At 39.3% G+C, this 27,991-nt stretch overlaps 1 protein-coding gene across 1 annotated transcript in view; it reads left to right on the forward strand.

Moving 5' to 3' along the window:
• The window catches only part of sntg2 (syntrophin, gamma 2), a 76,204-nt gene that overhangs the window by 27,559 nt on the left and 20,654 nt on the right, over window positions 1–27,991 (forward strand). The window contains exons 2-9 of the mRNA XM_062397241.1: window positions 6,796–6,933; window positions 7,051–7,107; window positions 7,189–7,246; window positions 9,865–9,908; window positions 11,898–11,939; window positions 13,000–13,087; window positions 14,348–14,436; window positions 24,728–24,852. Of these exons, the coding sequence (XP_062253225.1) occupies window positions 6,796–6,933; window positions 7,051–7,107; window positions 7,189–7,246; window positions 9,865–9,908; window positions 11,898–11,939; window positions 13,000–13,087; window positions 14,348–14,436; window positions 24,728–24,852 (641 nt within the window). The remainder of the gene's footprint in view (window positions 1–6,795; window positions 6,934–7,050; window positions 7,108–7,188; window positions 7,247–9,864; window positions 9,909–11,897; window positions 11,940–12,999; window positions 13,088–14,347; window positions 14,437–24,727; window positions 24,853–27,991) is intronic.

A 27,991-nucleotide genomic window follows, 5' to 3' on the forward strand; every position in this document is an offset into this window, starting at 1 on the left:
TGGAGCGTGCTCACAGGTCTCTGCTACAACGCCCAACAGACGGCGCCAGACCCCGCGCCATTGTGATCCGGCTGCTCCGCTTCTCTGACACGGTCAAGATCACCGAGGCAGCCCGAAACAAAAGTTCGCTACAATATGGCAACTCGGCCATAATGATATTCAGAGATATGTCAACAGCCCTGTAAAAGAAGAGGAAGGCCTTTGCACCTCTGAAAAAGAAACTCAAAGAAAAGAACATCACCTTCAGGCTGCTGCATCCAACCACTTTCATAATGGATCTGGAGGGGGGACGGCGCACCTTCACAACGCCACAGGCTGCTGAAAATTATCTGAAGAGATACCACCCAGATGTGCTGCCATAAGTCTAACTTACTACAAGGTAAACTGGATTACGCATCTTGACCCTGTTCCGTGATCTACAAAGATGGACAGGACTGACTTCCGATGGCCGAAGAAACTTATTTCCCCTGCTGGTGCAATTTTACCGCCCAACAGTGCTTGAATGACACGGACCTGTTTGGCCAGAGGATTTTTGTTCTTGCTCCGACGCGGTGTCGCTGTTCCCTGGAGTAACTGCATGTCTGCCGTTGGCATCGTTTTGGACTTGTAACCTGGCTGTCACTCTCCTTCTGGACACTGTTCAAACTTGTTCATCTTTATCGCGGACACCAGATGTAAGTAGGTTACTAGGGGGGTGCATTTGTGTTTTAAACTATGTTTATAAAATGTTCCAAATAACCATATTAAGACAGACATGGTCTTACTTGTGTATATTGACGTTGTTTTGGGTAATTGTTATTACATACATTGTTCCCTCACCTTAAATAGGCTAGTTGTAATTTTCTGGTGTGAACTTGGCTTAATGGCAAATAGATTACTTAATTTTTAAGGAGGTTAGGCACCATTCAATGACGCAGCAATATAGGTTTCAGCTGCGTTAAGAAAGCGTCAGGAAGATTAGGGGTTCAGCACTTCCTCAGTTGGGGAGGGAGTGGGGCAAGAGGGGTGTTTTCTTGTTTTTTTTTTTTGTTTTTTTTTCGTTTAGTCTATTTTTGTTCTTTTTTCTTTTTACATTCTTACTCTGTACACAAGACATAGAAATGTATCCATTAGATAAAACAATAGCCTGGATTTATTGCCTGTTTCTGGACCTTACATCACCTCATAGGAGAAATAGATATCTAGGGGGAGAAAATGACAGCGGTAGCTTTTAAGTATTTGACATGGAATACTAATGTCATCAATGATTTGTCAAAACGCAGAAAGGTACTTAACTTTCTTAAGAATCATAAAATAGATATAGCTCTACCACAGGAGACTCATCTAACCGATGCTGAGCATGCTAGACTAACACGCCAATGGCAAGGGCAGACCTTTTACTCCTCCTTCACATCCCAATCCCGAGGTATCGCCACGCTGATAGGTAAAAATGTCCCTCTACAAGTAGACAATGTTGAAAAAGACAAACAGGGCAGATACTTGATACTTAAAGGCTCCCTATCAGGTGAACCCATCACGTTAGTTAATATATATGGCCCAAATTACGACTGCCCTGAATTTTTCCAAAGTTTACTTTTCACACTAACTTGTCATGCTAGTGAACTTTTCATAGGTGGTGATATGAATTTAGTCCTGGATCCATCTAAAGATCGGTCATCCTTAACCCCAAAACTCTGTCTCAAGCAGCGAAAACTCTCAAAAAAGAAATGGCTGATTTCAAACTTGTAGATGTCTGGACAGATAAACACAAGTCAGTACGTGAGTATTCCTTCTACTCACATGCTCATAAAAGCTACTCTAGAATTGATATTTTTCTTACTCATGCTGACAGATTTCACCTTATATCTTCATGTGAATATCTAGCTATGACTCACTCGGACCATGCTCCTCTCATGCTCCAGATGGCCCAAAAGAACGCTACTAGTAATTTCAGACTTTGGCGATTCCCCACACACCTACTTAACGATGTAGATTATGTTAAACTTATTAGTGATAGAATGGACAGTTTTATTAGCATTAATAAAGGGACTGCCTCGCCAACAGCTGTTTGGGAATCCTTAAAAGCTTATGTGAGAGGTGAGACTATAAGCTATAATTCATGGGAAAAAAACAATACATGCTGAAAACCAAAACAGTTGAATCAGAGATTAGGAATCTTGAAAGGGAACATTCTCAGACTCATAGTGATACGACTTTAGATCTTTTAAACATCAAGAGGACTGAATATAATCTGCTAACCACTAGGGTGATCGAGAATGCTATGGCTAGAACGAAACAACAATATTACGAACATGGCGATAAAAGTGGTAAATTATTAGCCTGGCAGATCCGAAAAGAAGAAAACTCTAGATGCATCCCCTCAGTTAAGACCAGGGATGGTGCCACAATAGTCCATGATCCCAAATGTATTAATGACATTTTTAAGGACTTCTATGTTGAATTGTATTCCTCTCAGGGGGTCGATACTCATAAACTGATTAACTTCTTAGAGGGGCTGGACGTTCCGAGGATGGAGATGGGGACACGGGAGAGCCTAGAGGCAGATTTACTAAACTGGAGGTTTTGAATGCAATTGGTAAACTTTCGGCAGGAAAATCGCCAGGGCCAGATGGGTTCTCTATGGACTTCTATAAAGCATTTGCATCTAATTTAATAACACCGTTAATGGATATGTTCAAACACTCACTTGAAATACATCAACTACCTAAAACTCTAGAACAGGCTCTGATTATTGTCCTGCTGAAACCTGGTAAGGACCCAAAACTCTGTGGTTCCTATAGGCCCATAGCTCTTCTCTCATCAGAATATAAGGTATTCACCAAGGTCATAGCTACCAGGCTGGAGAAAGTGATACCCGACCACATATATAAAGATCAGACTGCCTCATTCAGAATCGCTTTTCCTCTGATAACATTCGTAGGTTCCTCAATGTAATTTGCTGCACCAAAAACATCAACACGCCGGCCGTTGCCCTTTCATTAGATGCTGAAAAGGCATTTGTGTAGCATTCCATTTATTAACTCTTATCACAAGCAAAAACCTGTATCCTCAAATCCAATGATACAATTTACATCACTAATCTGGGATGAAATCAGAGCAAAGTCCTTACCTGGGGCTTTGAGAGATGGTATTACTAGAGAGTGGTATAGCAGAGGTATATGCACCTTTGGACACTTATATGAGCACAATAATTTGAGATTCTTTGAGCAACTGAGGCTCTCTTTTGGGCTCCCCTCTGCACATTTTTATAAATACTTACAAGTCCGGGATTTCATTAGGGTACAGCAAGGTGGGAAACTTACCCCCTTAGAGGACTCTGAGATAGACAGTATGATGCGAGACAAGCATAACTCTAAAGGCTTTTTATGCTATGCTTACAACAGACTAATGAGCCTGTCAGAAAATACAGCTTTGAAGGTAAAACTTAAGTGGGAAACAGACATTGATTATGCCTTTGAGGACTCTGAATGGAAGAAGATTTGTAGTAGCTCTCAATCATTCTCCTTTAACAGCCGACACAAATTATTACAGTTTAATCTTATACACAGGGTTTACTTGACTCCTCATCGTCTCCATAAGATAAGTAGTAACTACTCTGAATACTGCCCTAGGTGTAAGACTGAAATAGGATCCCTTCTCCACATGTTCTGGACGTGTGATTGTTTGGAGCAGTACTGGAGCTCTATCTTGGAAATTGTTAAAAGAATTGTAGGGGTGGAAATCCCGGCCAATCCACGGCTGACACTATTGGGGGACCTGTCGATTTTACCAATTAATATGAGCGTCAACACTCGTTTTATCAGATTAGCCCTGATGGCAGCTAACAAATGCATAGCTATCAACTGGAAAAGTCAGGACCCCCCTGGTGTTTCCTTGTGGCTTAAAGAGCTCTCATCATATTTACCATCAGAAAAGATTTTGTGTGGTCTAAGGGGGAGGCCATCAGTTTTTGATAGGTGTTGGGGAGGATTTGTGGCATTCCTACACAGTGGAGCTGCTCCTGGGCGTGACACGGGTGGTCAACATTGAGATAGGACTGGATACACTGAATGGGACTGTTGTTATGTTGTTACATTGTGTGTGATCTGGATTTTGTTGTGGTTTATTTTTGTTTATTTATTTAATGTATTTTTTTTTTTTTTTTTAATTTATTTTTATCTTTTTTGTTTTGATTTGTCAGTATTATCTTCGCTGATGTTGTTGTTATTTTATTTTATTTTATTTTATTTTTTTTCTTGCTGTGGTTATTGCTGTTGTCCTTTTTCGTTCCACTCTGGCCCATGGGGTGGCGGTGGGTGGGCAGGGATTTGATGCCCTGTATCACTGTTGTTTGTTTGAAAAATTAAAATAAATAAATTGTATCATCGATGGAATTGGGTGGGGGCAGTAATTTGTCTGTATGATTTTAGACATTACAGATAGGATTGTGACTGAAAGGGTATTATTTAAGGGTATTACTCACAGACACACACACAGAGACACACACACTTACACAGTGACACATAGATACCGACTCGGCTGATGTCTCTTACCCGCTACTCTTAAAATGTCAATATGAACACTGATCACCACAAAATCAATACTTTTCATAATTTAATTCAATAGATTTAGCTCGCCCTGACTCAGCTCACTCTCTTCCTGAGTCTGTCATTCTGACGTGCAGTAACACACACACACTCACTCACACACAGTTTCATCCGACATCTGAAGATCTGTAAGGCTTTACAGAGGGTGGTGAGGTCTGCCCAGCACATCACCAGGACAGCGCTACCATCCATAGAGGACCTCTATACCCAGCGGTGCAGGAAGAAGAGCAGCCGGATTATTAAAGACCCCTTTCACCCCAGCCATAAACATTTTTGCCTGCTGCCATCTGGCCGACGGTACCGCAGCATCCGGGCCCGCACCACCAGGCTCAGAGACAGTTTCATCCCCCAGGCCATAAGACTTTTAAACTCCTCTCTGTGGCATATCTGCATATTTGCACTTTTGTGGTTTTAATTTCTCCTCAGCTGTTAATATATATTTAGATATATTTACATTATTTCCTATTTTGATATTCTATTTTATTCTATTTTATAGTATAGGTTGTAATTACTTGAGCATTGTTAGAAGAGAGCATGAGACTCAAGCATTTCACTGCCAGCGACTGCTCAATGTTATTGTTGTGTATTTGACAATAAAAATCTTGAATCTTGAATCTTGAACATGCCTGTGAGACATGGAAGAGCAGAGATGCAGCCATCACACCCAGGCGTTAGTCTCAGGAACCTTTTACGAGGAATTAAATGGTTCCTGCACACCATTGTTTCCATGCATTTCCACAATTGTCTTAGGACCAGCGTATATTAGGCAAATTAGCCTGATGATGTATGAATAATCGATGGCTCCAGCTACCAGCTACCAATGTTTGTAATGCAGAAGACTATTCGCAAATGATGGTGTGAAATTGAGCATCGCTACAACTTGTGCCATTGTGGATTTAAATAGAGACAAACATAACCAACAAAGCGCAATAAAAACACCCCAGGATACAAATTTTATGAACTATTGCATCTTCAGTGCTGCAAGCCCCATCCCTAATTGTGCTTGTATTTTCATGAAGTAGTGCCCCCTGAGTAGGGACTTAGGGGTAAAAACTTTTTCTAGAACTTTATTAAGACCGTGGTCTTGGAAACAGTCCTGTAAAGGTTCTTAGTTCCTGAGGAAAGTTCCAGTAGGAAAGTTCCTCTGTGGCCGTGCTCGGTGAGACTGTATTTTCTCACAGCGCAAACAGCTAAATGTTATGTACAACATGCTAATATGCTCATTGTGACAATGCTGACATGCTTATATTTGGCAGGTGCTGCCCGACTCCTAGCATGACCGGATATAGAAATTCTAATTGGTCTGAATTTAGTTGTGTTAATAAAAACACCATAGGTTCACACACTGGTTGTAGATCAGTATTGTATTTATTGTCATAAATAAATAAAGTACATGCTATGTTAGGCCAATGGCACAGGATGGCCTTAGTCTAACCTGTGCAAGTCAAGACAACATGCTGCTCTTATGAAAAGTAGTAAAAAATGTATTTCTATTGGAAACGGACAAATAGTTGAAACATTTTAGCTTCTGCTGCTCCATGTCAAATAGTATAAATACTCTGAATCCAATTAAAATTAATTTCAAATGAACATGTTTGGAATAAAGGGGTTCTTGAGCTCATTTTAAAGGGGTGTGGGATATTTCAGAAATAAGATTGGGAACCATTGAGCCTTACTATCTGAAATGTGGCTCACGGCATTGAAAGCACCTAATCAATCTGCCACTTAATCTCTAGACAAAATAAAGTTCAGGCTGTTTGTATTTCATTACAGCAGCTCGAGGGTTTGACTCTTTCATTTCGTGTTTTCAGATCAGAGAAAATGCATTAAATATGAGGGTAAGATTGTGCTGCAAAGGTTTATGTTTACAGGTATATGTGGAATCGTCACCCACACAGACCTGGTCTTAGCCTGAAGTGTGACATTGCCATATTTGTACTTTAAAGTTAAGTTGCCATACAATATCCCGAAAATGTTGTGTATCCTGTTTTTTCTAACGTTACGATATGAAATTCAAAACATGCAATCTTTTTTACTCTCTCACACAAAGATACACAGTTTAACAATGTCAAGCAAAGCCAATTAAACCAAAGTCGACCAGCAGACTGGCATACACAAATGACACAGTGAGAAAAGAGGATTAAAATGTTCATTGTGTACATAATTGCTCTGCTTGGCAAAATGTCAATGCTCTTCTCAATTCCAACAGACAAAATCTGGAATTGCTTTGCTGTACAATGAGGAGACCAACAATACCTATGATGTCTGCCTGAAACTGACCAAAGAGGTATTAACCATACAGAAGCTGGATGTGGTTTGCACAAGTGGAAGTGAATCCCAATTAAACGTAAGTGCGCCCGAGGGCTCAAGACTTTCCATTGTAATTAAAGCTGTGTAACTAGAGAATACTGTTTTCAGTGTTCACAATATCCTCTTGCCAATAAGAAACTCCCACTTTCTAAAGCACAGAACTGTTGTACTGCGAAGACAAGCGACCGGCGGTCTGGGTTTAAGCATCAAAGTAAGCAGATACGTTTGATTATGCAGAAGCTGAAGTTGAAACCAAGAGACCCCCGCTCATCTTTTTCTTCCTGCTTTTCAGGGAGGTGCAGAGCACAACGTTCCCGTGGTCATTTCAAAGATTTTCAAAGATCAAGTTGGTAAGAAAGCCTTTACCTCACTACTATGATGTGGAATTGAAAAGGTTTCCAATGCAGTGTTGAGTGTCGTTAAGTTCATTGGAACTGTCAATGAAAGAGACAGTGGATATTCTACAGGTGATACAAAGAAATTCATTATGAAATTTTGAGCATCATACATTTTTTAGTATCAGTTGAAGACACAATCCAAGAGAAATGTTTTTAAATAAATTAGTTTTTGGATGTAAAGGAAGAGGTATCTGAAGAAATAGACTTTGGCTCTCGTACCTTTTGTGAGAGTATATACATTATATCATAGTGGCACTCAGGAGAGTGCATGCCTGCACCAAGCACCCAAACCACTTTAACATTAACAAGATCCATCTTTATTTGGATCTGCACTGAATTGTACAAACTCATAAATATCCGTCAGATGTCAGATTTTTTAAATCAAAGTTACTCAAGTTGTACTCAAATTTCTTCCCTGACCTGTACGTCATCCTTCCACCAAGTTTCATTCATTCATTCATTCATCCATCCAATAGTTTTGTAAGTAATCTTGCTTACAAAAAAAATACATGTTAACCAATGAACAAACATACAGGGGTGAAAACCTAACCTAAATGGCTGAGGTAATGTCTGTGTGTTCAGTGTTTGGCTGCAGTCAGAATGTGTTTAGCCTCGCTCAGCAAGACTAGAATCAGGATGACACAGTGTGGCTATTGACGATGCTACCGGGGTCTCCCACACACAGACAAACACGAACAGGTTGCTTTCCAGCATCTTTTTATTTATAACACCGAGCAAAGATTAATTCAAAATTCAACCTAAACGGGGCAGCAATTTCTGCTGGCGTCTCAGCTTTGCAGGTCAGCTCAGCTTTGTGTCTCTCAGTGTCTCCGTGTCTTTCTTGAATGTTCGTCTCCGTGTCTCTCGTGTGTGTCTCCCTTTTGTACCAGAGGATCAATCAGCTAGCAGCCCTCAGCTCCACGGATTAATCCTCTGGTACAGGGCAGGGGTAGACTCGGAGTCACCTTTGTGCCCACACACACTTACCCTAACATATCCAAAGTGACAATAAACCATGAAACATAATACAGTCAAATTCAATTGTTTTAGAATGCATGAATTTGTGTTAGAATGTAATTTGTGTAATTTGTTATTGAAATAAGTCCCCAGCTAGCAAGAGTGCTAGAGGCCAACAGTAACACATTGCGTGTAGCTTACTTGAGAACTCATCGGGTCACTCTAAGTAGTGGCCCTTGTTCTGGAACTAAAACAGTAAGTGTAATATAAGGAATTTGCTTGAAAAAAGAAAAATGTTCCCAGACTCCAAGTGCTTTACAAGACCATTGCATTAATGGAAGCGTGTTCACTTCCATTAACAACCTTCAGGTTATTTATATAATGAAAATTTCCACAGAGTTAGTGAGCATGTCAGCGTCACTGTGACGACAAGTCTTACGTCTCACTATGAAATATTTTCAGTACATACTTTACATCACATTCCAGAATTACAGTTTACACATTACTGGTTATGTTTAGGTTATAGTAACAAGAGACACTAGCTGTGGGCCATGTAGACTGCGAAGGCCTAGCTAAATTAGCCACTTGGTTTTTTTAACATGTTAACCATCACGTAGCCTGCTGGCGCCATTACCTATTTGAATAACCGAGTATAATTAATTAAAGGATAGTTTGGGCAGGGAAAGATTCCCCTTTTGGAGCCTTCGTTCCTCAGGAAGGAAATTATATAAAAAATTGTTGGCCACATTTGAAATAGTCCTTGAGATGGGACAGTCTAGTCATACCGCATTGGTCTTCAAATGCAGCCTCTGAAAGATGGAGACCCTGAATGGAGGCCCATCTCTTTTTTATGTTAATCGGCTTTGGAAATGCTACGCTATGTATTGTCTTTTAAATAGTATTTTATTTTCTTGCCCCTACACAGACAACAAAAGTCTTGATGCCAAGCTCACCTGAACATGTCCTGACTGCACCTGGACTCTTTTGTACACTTATTGGTATTGAAGAAATGTTTATATGCTCTTTTGATCTGGCTAACTACTTCATAATGAGACATCTTTCAAAGAAAAGGAAAATAAGGTAGTGTTATTTTTACATTTATTATTCACTATGTATCATGTATTGTGTATTTCCACTAAGTCAGTTGGTCATGATCAGCGAGTCAGCTTCCAAAGGACGGCGTGTGTAAAGACGAACACCATGCAGACGAAACAGTTGGCAATTAAATGTAAGAAGTGATGACCTCTCAGTATCCTGCAGCGATTCACCATCAAAGCCTCATGTGAATCCTTTTCCCTGTGATTTAGCCACAACGCTCAGAATGTCCTTATATCCCAGTTGACGCTGAGAGCTGTTTTCTCCGAACTTTTCCAAATCTTCTCTCAACAGAGGCTTCATTGTCTCGTCCCGTGCTGCTCGCAAACGAGTTTATGTCCTTATTAATTTCAAATTTCATGCTTTCCTGTGTTCTTTCTCTGAGTTGCAGGATGTTGACTGAGATTAGTCAGACAGAGTCACTGATTGCTATTCTCGCCACATTACCATGTATGAAATGAGCAATTATGTTCTAATGTTTTCATTAACCTCTGACACATGACCATTGACGCCTGCAGCCGATTTGTCGGGGAAGCTGTTCGTCGGGGATGCTGTGTTGCAGGTTGGTACATTAGTTCATGACTTATTTGCTTCAGGGTTGATTTGGGTCACAGGCAAGAGTGTTGACTTGTTGAATCTTAATTTCGACACTGTTTTATTTCATTGAAGGATATGAATTGCCTTTTAATATATTATTTTATCTGCATGATTCTAATCCAATGAATCTGTAAATGTCACAATGAACTTTTGCAAACTGTTCATATATACTAAATCATGACACAAGATTTAATTAAATGAGACAATTACCTCATTTGTCAAAAAAGCAGAACCAATAAATAAGAATATTTTTTCCTTATATTCATAAAAAAACTTATGTTGCTAGTATTTGCCAGATATACATTTGATCTTGAGTCCACCTGGCAGGTTTATTGGCTCTGTTGTTTATCTAGAATATCAAGCAGACTCATTGGACTGCCAGGCATTATTAATATTAACAATCACACTGGAAATTCTTATGAATTACATTATGATATGATTTGCCTTTGCTCTCACATTTGGCTCGCCATTGTTTCCTATTTCCTATTTATTTGAAATGTTATTCGAATTGTCAAGCTGCAGAATATTGCATCTATTTTCATACGTTAGGGAGGACAGGCCGCAAATCCTGGGGAGGGCTCATACATTCATTTGAATAAGCTTTTGAAGTTTTTACTCAGTTGTAAAATGAGTAAGAAGTATTTTCGGACTCAAACTCAATGCCCTGGTTCTCTGTGATAACAACATAAAAAAACTCCTTAAAAATAGCTTTATTTTACTGAATGCCAAATAAACCACTGTAAATATTTTAAAAGGGAATATAAGGATGAATTATGAGACATGGGTCTCAATGCGTCTAAATACAAATACTCTGTGATCATTGTGTATCTCCATGCTTTTGCATCTCTGTGTTTGTTTTTCTTCTGTTATACCCCGTTCAAGACCTGGTATTAATGCCTGTCCTGACTGATCAGATCACAAGTGGTCTGAACTCAGTACAGGGCTGAGGTGTTTCCTGAGATCCGATCATCACAAACCACACTCAGAACTGGTTTGGGGCACGTGTCCACATTCTTTTTGCTGTGGTAATGCAAATGTGTCCTGGGCCACATTATGAAGGACCACCTACCCAGCGGTGATGTCCTCTTACCCAGTTTCAAAATTAATTCACTCTACTGAGTATCCATACATTGATAATTATTTTGCCTCCGCCACAATATCATTGGCATCATCACCGCATAGTGATTAATACTTTTCTTAAATTGGTCAAATCTTTTTCACAGCAGAACGCTGAGATTCATCCAAACCCTCCTGATTCCTCTCTCTCTCTCTCTCTCTCTCTCTCTACCGCTCGATTGTGACGACAACCATACACAGTGACATTATACACACATCTGTTAACTCATAATTTGCTATTTGCATATAGAGCGGGCAAGGGAGTAGTCAGGATTCCCTTCCCTGTTCAGGACACATTTTAAAGTTAGGTTTTAACAGATGACTTAACGCTGACCACTTCTCAATGCCAGGTCTGATTTAAGCCTTAGAGGTCATTGAATGTGTTTTCATGGTTTTTCACCTGTTTTGCGAACATTTTGTATTGTCGTTGTGTCTCAATGTGGCCATGGCCTCTTTTCACCCCCTTTTCAACTCTTTTTGTTAGTTTCTGTTTCTTCTTGGTCGTTTTGTGACTGCTGTTGTTTTGCATCTATTTATAGCAGTGCTGCATTTCTTTGTGTCTGCTTTTGCTTTGCTTTCGTGTGTTTTGCATCTCGCTCAGCTCATGTGTATCTTTGAGTTGTTGGTTAATAGGCTTTTTATAAAGGTTAACAAGGGTCACCCCAATCCATCCATGATACTATCGAGCCAACTAATGAACCTCTGACTCTGATAAGGGGCACCAGGGGTTCGCGGTTATACCCCAGAAGGGCAACTCTTGCAATAGAGCTTCAAAATTACACACTTTCTCCACTAGAAAAGTACTTACCTGCATTTCCTCTCTTTATGCTTTCTTTAGGTCAATGGCATAAATGTAGAACACTGCACCCATGAGGAAGTTGTGAGTATATTTGTATTTATAGTAAACACCCTGCCCCGTCTATCTATATTGTTGCTCAATCCTTCAGCTGGGTTCAACACCTAATCCCTGCATTTATTGACTCTGAGGTGAACCTCAACAATATGAGTTGTCATCTTGGCAGGACGCTGTTTTTCTCTTGGTTTACACTGTGACAAATTGAAAAGATTGAAAAAGAGTTGATCACTATCAAAAGATGCACATGTATCGAGAGTGAGCATATTCAGCTGAAGTTTTTCTCGAATTTAGCTCCCTCGCCTTGTGAAATGTTTCCCTTTTGTTTTCTGCAGCCCCACCACACACATGCACATACACACGCACATGCACACACACACACACACACACACACACACACACACACACACACACACACTTCCCTCCCATGTCTGTCATCTCTGTCTCCTCGTGCAGACCCAAACAGCTGTTCACTATATTCTCTTTCAGAGTGTCAAAACACATAATGAGCAGTTTTTCTTCAGAACACAATCCAGAGCTTTTAATGGCAGGCTGTCACACTCTCAGCTCTGACAGACGCTCAGGCACAAGTCACAACAGCTAACACAAATTGTCGGAGACCATGTGCAGATGTGCTGTGACTAGGGAGTTTAGAAATGACCGAAATTTGTTTCATTCAGTTCCCCATTTTATTTTCTCTCTTTCTTCAAGGATTCTTGGAAGACACATTTAGTATGTCTTTCTTTAAACCCAGCTGTACTTGAACGTTTCTTTGAGACTAACGTGACATCTTTGAGGATTCTGCATCACTCGGACATCAGATAATCAGAGCTTAATTACTCAGTGTTTTGTCGGCTGTCACTTTGCTACTACCCTCACATGAGAGTGACGCCTGCCTTCAGCTTCCAACTTTGATAATATAAGTGAAGCCCCCTTCAGGCAGGCTTCAACTCCAGATTACATATTCTTCACTCATCTCCTGTTACATTTTGTGGCGCCGACCAGCTTGACATCAGTGTGGCTTGTTTCATTTATGAGATTACATTTTATCTCAGTGCATCACTCACAGTCTCTCTCCTGCTGTCAGGTTCACCTCCTGCGTACTGCAGGAGATGAGGTCACCATCACTGTTCGCTATCTGCGAGAAGTGCCATCATTTCTAAAGCTGCCTCTCGGTAAGACTTTGGTTGTTTTGATGTTTTTTGTTTTACATTTAAATTGTTATAAATAAAGCAATAAACTCTTTTTAAGAATATACCTGATGAATAAGCTTTGCTAGGAGATTCCAATTTATGCTCCTAAGCTGTTAAGGAGATGGGTGTTTATTTCAAAGTTATAAATTGACATGCTAAGTAGCCTTATATGAGCAGGAATGTCAGAGCTGCAGCCTCCTGCTCCTGAAATTAGCTCAGCGGCTTAAAGAAAATCTAAAGACTAGAGACTGAAATTCTTCATGTTGAGCCGAGAAAAGTTGAGAAATGATTGTATGCAGGGGAGGGAAGGGAGAAATTGAAGAGGTTGGAAAGAAAAAAATTGAAATACCTGGACAATTTGGAAATTTCATTGTATTAAAGTAAGTAGGACGCCTTTACTTGTTACTGCAGTGGAGGAATACGTGGTTCTTCCGCTAAAATAACTTCATGTTGCAATCATCAGTTTATAATTTTTTTATTTGTGGCTATACATATTACAAATTTTCACAACTAAAAAACTTGACTTCATTGTTTGGGTATTGATTGTAATGTCTTATAGTGATACATTCATCATCTTTGTAGCTATTAGTTGAAACTGGGGACATTCTGTTACAGAATGATTTGGGTTGTCTTGTTTGGACAAAACAAGTCATTAGCTTGGGTTGATAAGCACATTCTCCTCAAAGTGAGAGCTGAGAGAGATTTCGCCCACACATCTTGTTGGGAAGTTAAAAGGAAAGCATCAGTGCTCGTACTTTGCTGTCGGGTCTTTCGGTCGCTGAATCATGTTTCGTTGACTGAGGGAGAAAAGGTTCAAGTCGTATTCACTCTTAAGACATTTTTTAAACTGTGTACAGTGGCACAAATGACGAGCAGGAGAGGCCAGGAGCAGTATGCCGCACTTATCTGAGTGTGACCGAATCAGAAAGCAAGTCCCCTTGACGCCAAGCCAGTATCACATCAAAGAAGAACATTTTTCTCTTTTGGATGCTCTGCACCATTCACACATACATCAACACTGCTCGGCTTGAAGGCAGAGCAGCAGAATACAGTCAATAATAACCCTGAAGACTATCAGCTGAACCACAGTCTTTGAGGTGTAGGTGAAATTATTGACTTACTGTCTTTGTTTCTGTAAGAATAGGATAACAGATCCAAAGTGAAGCAGTACTAAATATTTTAGAGGTTATTCTTCCGTAGGCTTTTTGTTAAGAACATGAATCATTCTCCTTTCTTTCTCAGGTTCTCCTGGGCCGTCCATGGATCACAGCAGAGTATCTTCTCCCGTCTTTGACAGCGGTTTACATTTAAATGGAAACGGAAACAACACGGTAAGAAAGATTGATTTGATGTTTCATATTTGATGTTGATTGCATCGTGGTTGGTACCTTGAGTTTTTTGGTTTTTAAAAGGAACTGGCAAGCTAAGCTCTGCTTTAACAACATGGGCGTCGCCTGGGTTGGGCTTCAGTGAGTGAGCAGTGTGGCGTGTATTGTTGTTGTTGTGAACACGTCTGAGCAGAGAATCTCCTGCTGCGTTTAAATGTGAAGAAAAACTCCAGGCATAGACTGGACCCAATTGTTTGCATGTTCTGTGACACTCGTGTGTGAAAAAGGCTCTTGACCAGTTATTATATAATTTTATTTAGTTCTAGGAAGGCATTTAATCATTTATGCTGAAGCAGCTGTGAATGTAGCAGGTGTAGCAAGTAAAATACCTTATAAAGAGTTTCATATACAGGGACATTAGATATATTGTGAGCTTGTTTCTCTGATTCGTGGTGAGATACTGGATCATTAAAGCAATTTGAAATAACTAGATTTCTCTTATAGAGGCGACCAATTTTTTTAACTGCTAGTTTTCTCCTTAAGTAGATGATTTAAATATTTGTTATATTATTCAGTGTTTAAAATCTTCATTTTAAATTAACTAAAGCTGTCCATTAAACGTAAATGAGTAGAAAATACCATAATTCACTCTTAACTGTCCAATAGGATGCAAAAACCTACATGTAACATAGAGAGTGACAGCCATTCTAGCCATTCATGGATGTGCTGTTAGAATGGGTTGACATAAGTAGAGGGAGATATATGCAGATGCTATGGGAGAAATCTTCAGACTTGGGACAGACAATTGTTGCTCTGTCAGCGTTTGTATATTGTTCCACCTTTTGGTCTCTTCGATGCATCAAGTCCAGTGGTTTGTTCCATTAACGGTCCGTTAGTGTGTTAGCTTGTTTGCTGTTTTAGCAGGAGTTGGAGGAGGATTTGAATCAGATCAGCTGGTTTGGCTGAGCCTGGTGCAGCGATTGGAAGTAAACGGAGTCTCGATCTGCATCTGTGCCTGGATCTGCATCTGTGCAGATCGAGACTGATCATAGGTTCCTTGACTCCCTGTATGAATGTGTAAGATGATGAATGGGTGAATGACAAAAACTGTGCTTTAAAGTGCTTTGTGTGAACATCAAGACTAGAAAAGTGCAATTTAAAAAGAGACCATTAACATGACAGTTTTAATTCGAACCCATTGTTTTATTTTCTATTTCTACATTTGAAAACAGAATATAAACAGAATGAATGTGCACATTGAGACATCATAGGTGTTGTGAGTGAAATAGTTAATGTTTAGTAATTACTAAAATATTAAAGCTTTTTATGGAAAACATGTCATATTTGTGTACTTTGTGGTTTTTTCTTTACATTTTAAATAGTTTAAATAGTTTGCTGCTTAAGGGCCCTTTCAATACAGAAAACAGGACCCAATCAAACTCTATTCAGACTCTGTGTTTTTCATTCCAGTTAGCTCAGCGGGACTAATCACTAGTCAGGCAGCAGCACTATCGGCAGAAGCCTGAGCCTCCATCTCTCTATGTGGACTCTGGCTCATACAAATCTGCTTTGACTTTGACATGTTAATAAATGTGCAGTAATCCATAACGTCCTCTATGCATATATGCCGTGACTGTGTTTGTCTGTCAAAAATATGGCTTTGAACCCTGATAGCTCACTGCTGCGAAACAGGTCCCCCGGCTGAGGGAGGAGAATTAAACTTATCTCAAACAAACTGTCCCTGTGGTTATTCCACCCTTCACTGATGGTAAATACATTTTGTCAGAGGGCAATAGAAGTAAACTATTATGTTAGCTACAGTGGTGCAGAGAGTATTGGCAAGTATGAGCCCCTTTGTCTATGACCTCTATGACTGAATACTGAAACAAGTCAATGCAAAATGATCATTACTTTGTTGAGGCACCCCTTTTGGGTAATGTCTAAGTTGAGTGGGGCATGGTGCTTTTCATTGATTTGAAACATCTCAGCCTCTTTTAATTAAATGATTATCGTTGAGATGCAGAAGATGGCACAGCTTTGATCATACAATGAAGAACAAGGGGAAAACAAATTGTTAAATGCTGCATTGAATATTGCAGTTGATATGATATGCCATGTACAGCTGCAGGATCTTGTGGGATCTCTGCACACTGTAGCAGTCACAAAAATACCTGAATGAAAGGTCAGAGCTTTTCTTATGGTTCTGAGTTATCCCACAAAAAAAATATGATTCAGTTGGGTCATCAACCTAACAAATTCAGCACTGGCTTCCAAAACAAAGTACATGGACCAAATGGATATCTGTGATTGGGAAATCACAACTGTGTCACTAATGCTGCAGAAATATCAAGCAAATTGGACTTGATTTGAAATGTTACCTACTGAGCATAATGAGGAGCAATTATCATATCCCCAAAGCCAACAGTTCCCCATTTTATTAGTGAGGATTCAGAAATTGCATTTTAATATGACAATCTATAATAAAAAGAGGAGCCGTAAAGACTGAATCTATGGTTCATCATCTTACATGAATTATTCAGAGAATGCAAGAAGGACAGCAGGGGGCCCACTTTAACCTATATATAATCTAGATTTAAAGGGTTATCATTTGAATCTCTAGCAGGAGCAGAAGACCCTTCTCTTCTCTGTATGTGCACATGCTTTATCTAAGAACAGAAAACAGACCTTGACAAATGCCTACCTAGGCAGAAAAAAACGACACAGTATGACGTAACAGGTCAGCTCGCTGTAGCACAGATTACATTTAAATCTGTCATTGCAAATGACAGGGCTGACAAACACAATTAGCCAGGCAGTTTCCTGACCTAAGAAATAACTTTTGAAGGAGTGAAAAGTACAAATGGCAAGTACTGGTCTCACTCTAGTTTTTGCAGAAAAGTAATGCAAAGCAAAGAAAGATATTGCCTGTTTTAGGGAAGTAAGCACCATATGAAAACATGTATTATATGTAACCTGACAGAAGAAAAGGATTGTTCCAACAAACTCAATAAGACTTATCATTCAACCTGGCTGCTCTAATCAGTGCTGATTGAGCTCGATAGTTAGCGGTTAATTAGCCAAAACGGTAGTACCAATGAACCAAACATAATTCTGATACCTAAACAACTAGTGTGAACGTTGGACTTAGATTTGTCCCGTTCCCAGAATCTTTAGCCCACACAAATGTTAATGTTGCTCTGTCTGCTGAATGTGTGAATCAGCTGTTTCGCCAAATTGGCATTATAAGAAGATATACAAGCATTAATGCAAATGCACTGTTTTTACCTATTTTTGTTGACCCAAAGTCTGCTCTTTTTTTTTCTAAACTCACCATTGTTCATTAATGTTCAACCATCCTACGTGCAGAGCAAGGCTAGACATTGAAAAACAGCAATTTCTCCACTGGCTCCAGAGCCCAAATGCGTGTAGCCACAAGGGACCTGGTGGGCTGAGGTGCAATATGCTACCATTTTCTTGACGGGAAAGACATTGCTTATTTGAGCTAGATATTGCTCTCAGTACCTGTGCGTTAAATGACTGTATGCTGCAAGGCCAGCTGAGTTCATGTCCTAAAGCGATCTGGAAAAAGAAGACAAACATGGATGACAGCTTCAGGGATAAAGAAATCCTTAGCCCTTCATGGAAGTAATTAATACCAATATTCCTTTTATGATTGGGTGATGGTGAAAGTTTTGTAGCCTGTAACGCAATAATACCCAGAACCTGACCCTGTAATCTATCACATAATTACACTGTGAGCTGACGTATCTACATTTTTCCAGTTTAACTTTTGCCTGCACTACAACTATTCCTCAGAATGTTTAAGGAAGAGGGAGACAAGGAGAAACATTGGGCTTCTTTTGGCGAGGGTTGGGTACCGGTTCCTCTTCAGTCGGTACCTACTGTCACGAATCATAATGAAAGTTTCAGAGCCTTATTTGGATGCATAATCTATAGTTGCCCTGCTTACAGGCAACATAAACATCAGTGCACGTGCCCATGACATTTAACTGGTGGCAACACACTCTTTACATGTCTCTGGCTGCATGTAACGTTGGCCTAGGGTTAGCTAGTGGTTACCTCATACACGAGTCAACACGACAACAAGATTCTGCAAGCTTAGCGGTCGAAAGTATGGCTGTATTTCCTCTGAATGGTTGCCGATACTGCGACATGCAGCAAATGAATTACAATTCTGTGTAATTCTGAGTTCGGAACACGGTAAACCTGAGGAAGCACCCATTGATGCACAGGACACATTTGAAACCAAAGGGATGCATAGTACTGTTTGCATGACCCGATGTCAATTACATCAGTAAGCAATGTGGTCATCCCTGTTGCCGGCGGTGGGGAGCTGTAGTATTTCTCAGGACCCTCCTGATGATCGACACACTTGTCTTCACATGTCATGTGGTCATGTCAAGCTGATAAGAATAGTTTCAGTCTTAGAAAAACGAGAAGTATTTTCTCATACTCTTTTATCCCTAATTATGAGAGATTGTCAAAGTTGACAAAAGTACATGGTTGAGCAAATTATTTCCCCCTAACCCATTTTTACATTCATCTTTTCTGTAAATGATTATATTTCAAGGAGCTTCTTTGCTCTCATTAAAATCTTCTTACAGAATTTTGTCTTTTCACTGCAGGCCTGGACCATCTACCTCATTAATTTATTTAGATACTCAAATAATTATGCTCATCTCTGAAATCCATTATCACTGATGTGAAGAACAACACTGTGGCTTTAGTTCCTGTTTCCCTTCTTCTGTGGAGGCAAGTGCTTTGTCCGTGTAATCCACTCTGACAGTCTGAACGTTTTTTATTCCCTGCCACCTCGCCCACTCTCGGCAGATCTCCACTGTAGAGTTAACTAAAACATTTTGTTCTGGATAGACATAAATGGACCAAAAGATAATAATTTTTGTAAGAAAGGTAGTAATTACTGGTGCGCTCTGACAGAGTTAATCAATGATTTGCATCTCAATTTGCAAAGGTATGCAGTTTTTCCTCTGCTGTTTACTCTTGACTACCTTCCACCCAAAGGCCATTTTAATACTCTAGTAATATGCTTAGCTGCTTTGCACTACCCTGCCCTCTTCCTGCCCTAACTGTATTGTGTCTATACCATTGACAGGGCTACACCTGCTTCTTTGTCTCTAATCTTTCCACTGTTTGCTGAAGCTAAATCTGCAGTTATTTGAACCCCAAGCTTGTAACCCATTAGATAATATGTAATGTTTACAGACCTTTAGAATGTTTCGTATGGTTCATGTTGGCGCCAGAAAACTTTCTTTATCAGTCTCAAATTTATCACAGTTAAAAAATCCTCCTCTGCACTGTTATAATTTTGTTTCAAGTTCTAAACCAACCAAATGTGCACCATTGATGATCCGACCCCACAAACAGTTATTAAATCTGGAAGGATGCCCTCTTCTCAGGTTCATCCAAAGAAAATCTCTGACTTTTACAATCACTGCTTTTGAAATAGCTGTGGTTTCCCCTTTACTGCAAAGACCTAACCTTGATTCTCAAACTCTAAGGGATTATTGATTGATTATTAAAATCTCCAACAGTCCAAACACAAGTTCTTGCTGGCAAACCCAGATTCCACTTGTGTACAATCTTCAAAATCATTGAAGGGGCTATTCTTAATCTGCTCTCAAGTTGCACACAGGTTACTATACAATATGTATTTGGTTACTATACTGTATTTGTCTTGCCAATTTTTTTGATGATACAATATTTTCCCCCAACATAAAAACTCATTGGTGATTTGCATTATTGCTTCATTGGAGAGCTGTATGCTGTTTTCAGTTTTCCGCGAGCATAACTAAGCTTAACGCAGGGCTTGCTCTGTCAAGCTATTTTCAGACATAACCTCAAGATAATTTGGTCCGCACTTTCTCATGAGGTCTCCTTTCACACCGGCACAACGCAGCAGGAGATTCTCTATTCTTATGTGTTTACAACACATACATCTGCGGAGGTGTTAGGAGTAATGCAACAGGCAGAGGCAGTTTACAGATAATCCTGGTGAGGATCTCCTGCTGTGATCTCACATTGGATCCTTCAGACTTTCTGCAGATTTTTTACTGGAAAGTCTAGATACATGAATGTCCAAAGGATCTTAGTGAATGACATTAAATGGTGAAGCTTGCATGCTTCACCTTGTATCCATATAACATAAGTAAATTGCTCAGTGTAGTAAATTGACATACAGGAAGTAATTATTCTGCTATGGCTGAACCTGCCCTTTGGTCCGCTTACTGCAAGTTCTTTAGCCAGGTTTAATCTGTTCTGGATATAACTAAATCACATTGTGTCCTTACGTCTTGCCACTGGTGAAATACATTAAAGAGAGGGTGAGAGTTGAAGTTTTAGCCTCTCTGTATGGTGCATCTGAGTTAGATATGAAAGTCTTAGTGTAGACACTACAATTCATTGTTGGTTGGCCCTTTATCTATAATCTGACCTTGGGTACTGCTTAGAGAAAAGAAGGGTTTATCTGTGGAATAAGACAGGCACTATTCTCCTAATTGTGTACATATATAATGTAATATACACTAGAAACATAATATATAGTGGTATAGTAATGTGTGAAGATGGTCAAAAGTTCCTCAACATGACCTTTATAATCCACTTCACCTAGTGAAAGTCGAATACTGCAACCTAACTTTGCTTAAAACGCTGCAGCCAGAGTCTCAAGAAGCTCTGACAATCTTATTATACTCAATTGGTAGATAGTATTATCTTTGTGCTCCATCACATGATTTATGTTGTCGATGCTGCATATTTATTCCTCATAGATTATAGGAAAAATCTTATAGCAGTAAAGGAGTCTTTGCTCATCAAGCATTCCTTCTGTGTAATAAAAAAAGTAAATTTGAGAAGCACGTTCTGTGAACATTTTCAAATGTACGTTGTTTTTTTTCTCTCCGTGCAATTTCGTTTCCAGTTTCCAATTGTTTAACCAACTCCACTTTGAAAATATTCACCTGAATTTTGTCACTTCTTTCTGTTTGGCAATCTCTCGCTCTCTCTCTCTCTCTCTCTCTCTCTCTCTCTCTCTCTCTCTCTCTCTCTCTCTCTCTCTTCGTGTGGGGCTAGTGTTTTGTTTGAAGTTGGTCTCCGTCACCACCCCAGTCCACCCCTTCAAACAGCTGATTTCCACATCAACACATTTCACAGTTTTTAACAGGTTATTAGCTACTGCGGTTTTGTTGTCCCAGACCCAGACCTGTAGACCCAGACTGCAGGCTGCTTAGGCTATTCTCTCAAATCCTTAAAGGAGGAATTGTGGTAGAATTTCACTTTGCAGAAAAAACATTTGGTGAGGGAAATTAAAGCATGTTAAAAAATGAATTAAACATTTGCAACAATATTAAAGCAATTTTGCCATTTTAGTTTCCTTGAAAACAGTTTCTTCTTTGTAAAGGATGTCCTCGCTTTTAAAAAGGAGTCCGCCATGAATCTTTTTTTTTTACAGCCATGTGAAGCCCTCAGGCCTTTGTCAAAAAAGAAAACTGATGTTGAATTGCTCAATAGTAACATGAAGTCTCACCTTCTGCCATGTGCGTTGCCACCATCAGAATGTATAGCTTTCTAAAACACAACCTGTTCCCATGCAACGTTAACGCTATTATTGTTATCACTGTTATTATTATGAACATCTTGAAGCTGCATCTGAGACTTTACTGACATTCATTAGTGGTTTAGTGCCTATAAATAACACAAATGCACTTGTGTTTTTGCCTCAGTCAGTCTCATTCTGCTGCACTGTTTTCAAAACTCCATTAGAACGAGCTCACAGAGACTCACTGCCGCCAAGCATGAATGTGATCCATCTCTTGAAACAGAGAGTGTATTTTCCCCAGATATGACTTCATAACTCAACAGCACTTAAAGCTGAGATTGTATCAGACCCAGTTTCATTCTGTCATTAATGAATGTCAAGAGGCATCTACTGAGGGTCGGTTTTTATCCACTTTAGCTCCATTCTCTGGACCCACTTGTGTGTGTGTGTGAAGTGTGGAGGTGCAGCCTTGTCGGTTGGATGAATCTGTATGCTGTGAAGTCTTGCTGACTGTACTGCTATCTATTATTGGTAACATCTATTAACTTTTTATGTTTAAACATCTATTCCTGTTTTCCTTTGAGTGTTACTCTCTGTCTTGTAAAGATGGGACTGATTATCTGTATTCAGTAAAGTAGCTGTGGTTAGAGAAGGAAGAGCCGCTTCACTGGTGATAGCTAAGACGGAGTCAAATAAACGAGCAAAAACAAATTCTAGCTTCTACTCTGAAGACAAAGAAAAGCTTTTGCTTCAGCTTGCTGTGCGGCTTGACTGCTGGTTGTCCTCCCGTTTAAATCATGACTTTAACTGATACATTTTCATGATCTAAAATTAATTAAATTAATTAATTTAATTAATGGCCCAGTACAAAAGATGTAAAAATTAGTGAAAAAAGCCCCAAATGTCTTTAGATTGCTTGTTTTAGTCTAAAATGCCCTTAAATATTTCGGTCAAATTCTGAGCTGACTGGCATCAAAGCAACTATAGAATATAGTATATAAGTAACTATAAAACACTCAGCAAAAAAAAAAGTAGTTTAACTGCTTCTCTGTATCTGCTCCTTTAACAAATGAAAGACACAGTGGTCTCCTTTGAGATTTTTGAAGCGGACTCGGACCTGTAGATTTTAGTGCAGAGTAAAATAAGAAGATTCCAAAAACTCAATAAGCTGGTATTGAGTATTTAAAAGTCGTATAGCTTGACTGTTTATTTCAGTGGATAATTGAAGAGTGGGGTGTTGATGCCTTGGTCATAGCTCAGTTATAAAATCCTACTTCTCAGCGGAGTGTCTCTCCTGCTGCGCTACTGGCAGCGTTTTCATCTGGTGCCAACTGGGCAGAAAACTGTGGTTCCTGCTCTAGCTATGTATATTCCAGTGACAGAGATGCAGCTCTCAGCAGGAAGTTAGAATTCGTCAAACACAGAATGGCGGATCTGAGAGGATCAGGGCTTCCTACAGCAACGAGTAGCATCCTCTGATTATGCAATAGTAAATGTTTGTACCAAAATCGACAGAGCAACGGCCAATTGGAAAACGCCAACACTCGGCCCTGTGACCAATGGTGTCACAGACATAAGTGGTGCACCCGCGGTTGCGTTCCAGCCAAAAACACAAGTTCTGCTGTTTGTAATGTTCTAATGTCAGGTCAGAAAATGGACAGTAAGTCAGAGAGCATATATATAGCATTCTAGACGCTTTTTTTAATGGTAACAGGCATTTGTATAATTATGGAGCCAATCTGGTGACATTTGGAGAAAATAATATTGTGCAACTTATTAAGTTGTAGTAGCCTGATAAATAACTAATTGACAAAGAGATAAAAATGTGTTCTTTACTAACAAGACCGGTGGAACTGAAGTGAAGAAGGCTCTCGATGAGAGATGAAACATTTCACATAATCACTTGACGTATCCTCTATAATGAGCTTTAGTTTGGCTCACCCTTTCAGGCACTGACTCTGAGGACACACTGTGGTGCAAACGTTTGCAATAAATAGTCAATAAAAACACATGAACCTATTTTCGATTGCCATGGCGCAGGGATTGTTACTGTGTTAATTTGGTATTTTGGAGACAGGATATGCCTGGTGCATCTGGAAACAGGGAGAGATAAAGATCTATTGTGTGATTCAGCATCAAACAACCAGAGATTGTTTTAAACTTCCCTTATCCTTCCCGTTAAGGAGAGTGAGCACCGCAAAACAGTGTAGTGTCCTTTTGGTGAGGGCTGATTACGTGAGTCTCAGAGAGAGACCCTTATTTTTTTTCAATCAATCAAATTTCCATCAAATTTTATTTGTATAGCACATATTCACTTTCTCAATTTGTCCCATAGGGCTTATTGAGTAGTAATTGTCAAAAAGTTGAATTCTGTCTCAACTCAATAATGCGCCTGGCTGCGATGAATGAGCGCCTGCTCTCAGCGCTCCGCTCTTTAAGTAATGCACAAGATTCTCTTTTTCACATTTTACAGAATGTAATTCATATTTTACACATCAATGATGTATGATGCCACCCACTCAAACCCATCCTCTATTAATAAGACATTTTTACAACAATACCTACACAACCTGCAGATCAACCGAATGTCTGCAGGTATAACTACCATCTGATATAACTGAGTTTCAGAAAGTATTGTGCATGTGAACGGCCCCACTGTGGTCCCACTAAATGATCTTAAGTCGCAGGAAGCTCATCACATTGTTCGTGTATTCCACACAGGCTCCATCACCTCCTTCGCCCTCTGCTAATGAACCAAAGTATGAGAAGCGCTGGTTGGATGCCGTCTCGCTGCCCTTGTTGATGGCCAGAGTCTCCAGGTACAAAGCTGGCACAGATAAATTAAGGTAAGGGTAATCCAGCATTATATAATTCACCTCTGAGGTGCACAGTTCACTGAGCACAGTTGTTGGCTTAGCAGGCACTTCTAATTTAGGCAGGAGGATGTTAATGCCAATATCTATGCACAGGCATAAACGGCTTAAAAGGTCACCACAGCTGTGAGACACTGGCTCAGGAGGTGGGACCTTGAGAACACTGGTCAGGGTCTCAATGCTTTAGATTATCATGCATTTTCCTTTTGTATTGATTTGAACAGTTGTCACTACACAATCACCATTATCTGTCTCCAAACTGTGAGACAGAATAAACATGTGTATTGTTTGGAATTTGGTAGTGATTAACGTAACATGTAGCAAATGCTAACACAAGAGACTCAACCACATTCGTTCATTACACCAAACATGGGCTCAGCCAGGATTGTATTTCATAGTATACACAATAACTGGTTGAGTGTATTTAAGGGTTTACACACAGTTTAACCTTCATTATTTGGGACACATGCAGTGAAATTTAGAGAAGCAAATAGCTCTCCAGTTGGCCTCATCAAAAAGGTTGTAGGTTAACGGTCATAGTGTAGTACTGAGACATAGCAGGAGATTGATTGGCAGTTTAGCATTCACTTACATGCTCTACACAATATCTCAGGGGGAAAAAACATTAATTTCTGCCCCAGCTGCCTTGACTCCGCCCATCAGCAGCGCGAATAGTAACCACTTTAGCAGGGGAGCTTTGAGGCTGACTGGAAAGTGTCTCTCCAGTATACAAATCCAAACCAAGGTGGTAAAATAAACAATCAATAAGATGAAAGCATCAGAGACTTTCAGAGAACATCATGGACGCAGGCAGAAAAATATATTCTCGAGCACATTGTGTTAGCAGATTTTATTTTCATGATACAAGGTTGAGCTAAATTGTGAAAAGCATGCAGGGTGCATATGGGATTGTGCCTGCCAGCGTCTGTACCACTTGATTTATTTTTCTCAGTCACTGTGGATTGATGTTACGAATCTTTTTGTAGTTTTTGTTCATTTCATTGCTGATCACAGCTCAGTTAAATTTCTGGTTTTAAACTAATGACAAACTTTTGATCAGGTCTGACAAGAAATTCATCATTTTGATCTCATTAGTTCTTGTTTCACATTGTAATTCATGGAGCACACTTAAAAACTTTGTATGCCATATGTACGTCCTGTTGTCATCATCTACGTAGGCTGTGTCTGTATACACTTGGAATTCTGTTCCGTTATTGTGTTCACCAACTTTTTTAACAAAGTGCATAGGAAAAAAAGTAGTCTTTGAATTTGAAGGAGAAGGTGAAGGAACTGGTTAACTTTGACGATTTCATTGTCACTGTATTGTCCTTATTCTATTACTACAAGCAAAATGAACGTCCTCCTCGTTCAAACTTTATACTGTCAAGGGTAAAGACTACAAGCAATGCTGCAAACTGCTGCTTTGTCTTATTCTATTGGTTAATGTCGCCACCTCCTGCAATTGATCCGAAAATTCAAACTATTCAAATGCGGACCAAGACCACCTTTGTTGTTTCGGACAAAATTTTGATCTGGTCCGAAAAACCTTCCCCTGAAAAGTCTGAAAGTCTAGGACCAAACCAGGTAGGTTTGAAAGCACCCTTGATCTGACTTTTATCACAATGGTTTGCTAAAAGTAAAGTTTAGAGTAGTTCAGGGTGTTTCAGTGCTTTTGCCTTATCCCTAAATGCCTTTTTAGTTACTGTTATGTCAACATGCTGTGTAATGAATCCTTTTCAATTTTTTTTATTTCTTCGAATTGGAAATTAGTTGTTTCTTGCACTCGAGTTGTTGTTGGAGCAGAAACGTCTTCCTCTTTAGGCGCGTACAGCTGCATAATTTAGAAATTGCAGGTACATGATTATAAATAAATAATGGAAATTCTACTGTGCACAGTTCATTAAAGATGTTTATTAAACCTGGACACCTTATGTCCAATAACAAGACCCGGGCAGCTGCCAAATATAAGAAAATTTTATAAAAATGCTCCACTCCTTTAGAGAATGAATCCATAGAGGTCAGTTACGGCACAATAGCTCCAGTTCAACCCTTTGTGTGTTTGTTGATCCACAGATCCCCAGCCTCAAGCTTTTTTCTTTCCATGGCTGCTGAAATTTAAGCTGTAGTTACACCCGAACATTGATCACCAAGATACCTAGGAGGATAGAGAAGAGATAACTCCAAGCATAAGCTGTATCATACCGATTGGTGGGAATTATGATAATAATTGTTATAATAACTATATCATACTTTCTACAGAATTCAAAGCTGTAATATTTCTGCACAGAAGACGACAAAGTACCTAATATACTGATATATGTTACTTTAATTTGACATTTTTCATTTATTTTTACTTCCCTACATTTCAGAGAAAAATGTGTTACCTGACTACATTCATTTTGCAGTTACTTTACAGATTTTACATCCAACGCAGGGTATAAAATATGATGCTCTGTTACAATAGTAATAATATAACACTGACTATTGCAATTCTACATGATTGGGCCATGCTCCCTTTTTTGCTTATGATTCTGTTGGCTACTTTTACAATAAAAAATGTTTGAAGGCTGGACTTTTGCAAGTAAATTATTAAAATATTTCTTACACTTCGAATAGAGTTCATTACTATGGGTCATTAGGTCTTAGTATTCTCACTGCATGTGATGTTAACCTAAGTACACTCTAACAATAACTAAACAGAGAAAATATGAATTAGTTGGCCAACAGGGATAATGCATGCCTTTTAAAACAAATAGTTGAATTAATAAGGTACATTTGAAAATATATTTCTAAATACGTATATGTTTGCAGCAAGAGTGCAATCTGCATTTGTATTACAATTTTACCCCTCCGTATAATGAATTATCAATAATGCAAAATTCCCCTAATGAACAATAATTCTATCTTTAGTGGCAGTGTTAAGCTATTGATCCTTTTTCCATATTCACATTGTTGTGATGGTATCTATGGATCATGGTGGTCTTTCATGCATCTTTTGTCACATAACGTTTTCATAGCCAAAACTTGTTCTTCTAAACATTTGCTATTTGTTTTTTAGAGTGTTTATTTTTAAACAATTAATCGATTTTTGATGTGTTGATATTGTTCTTCG

Source organism: Platichthys flesus, chromosome 10 (assembly GCF_949316205.1).
Source record: "Platichthys flesus chromosome 10, fPlaFle2.1, whole genome shotgun sequence".
NCBI classification, from domain to species: Eukaryota; Metazoa; Chordata; class Actinopteri; order Pleuronectiformes; family Pleuronectidae; genus Platichthys; species Platichthys flesus.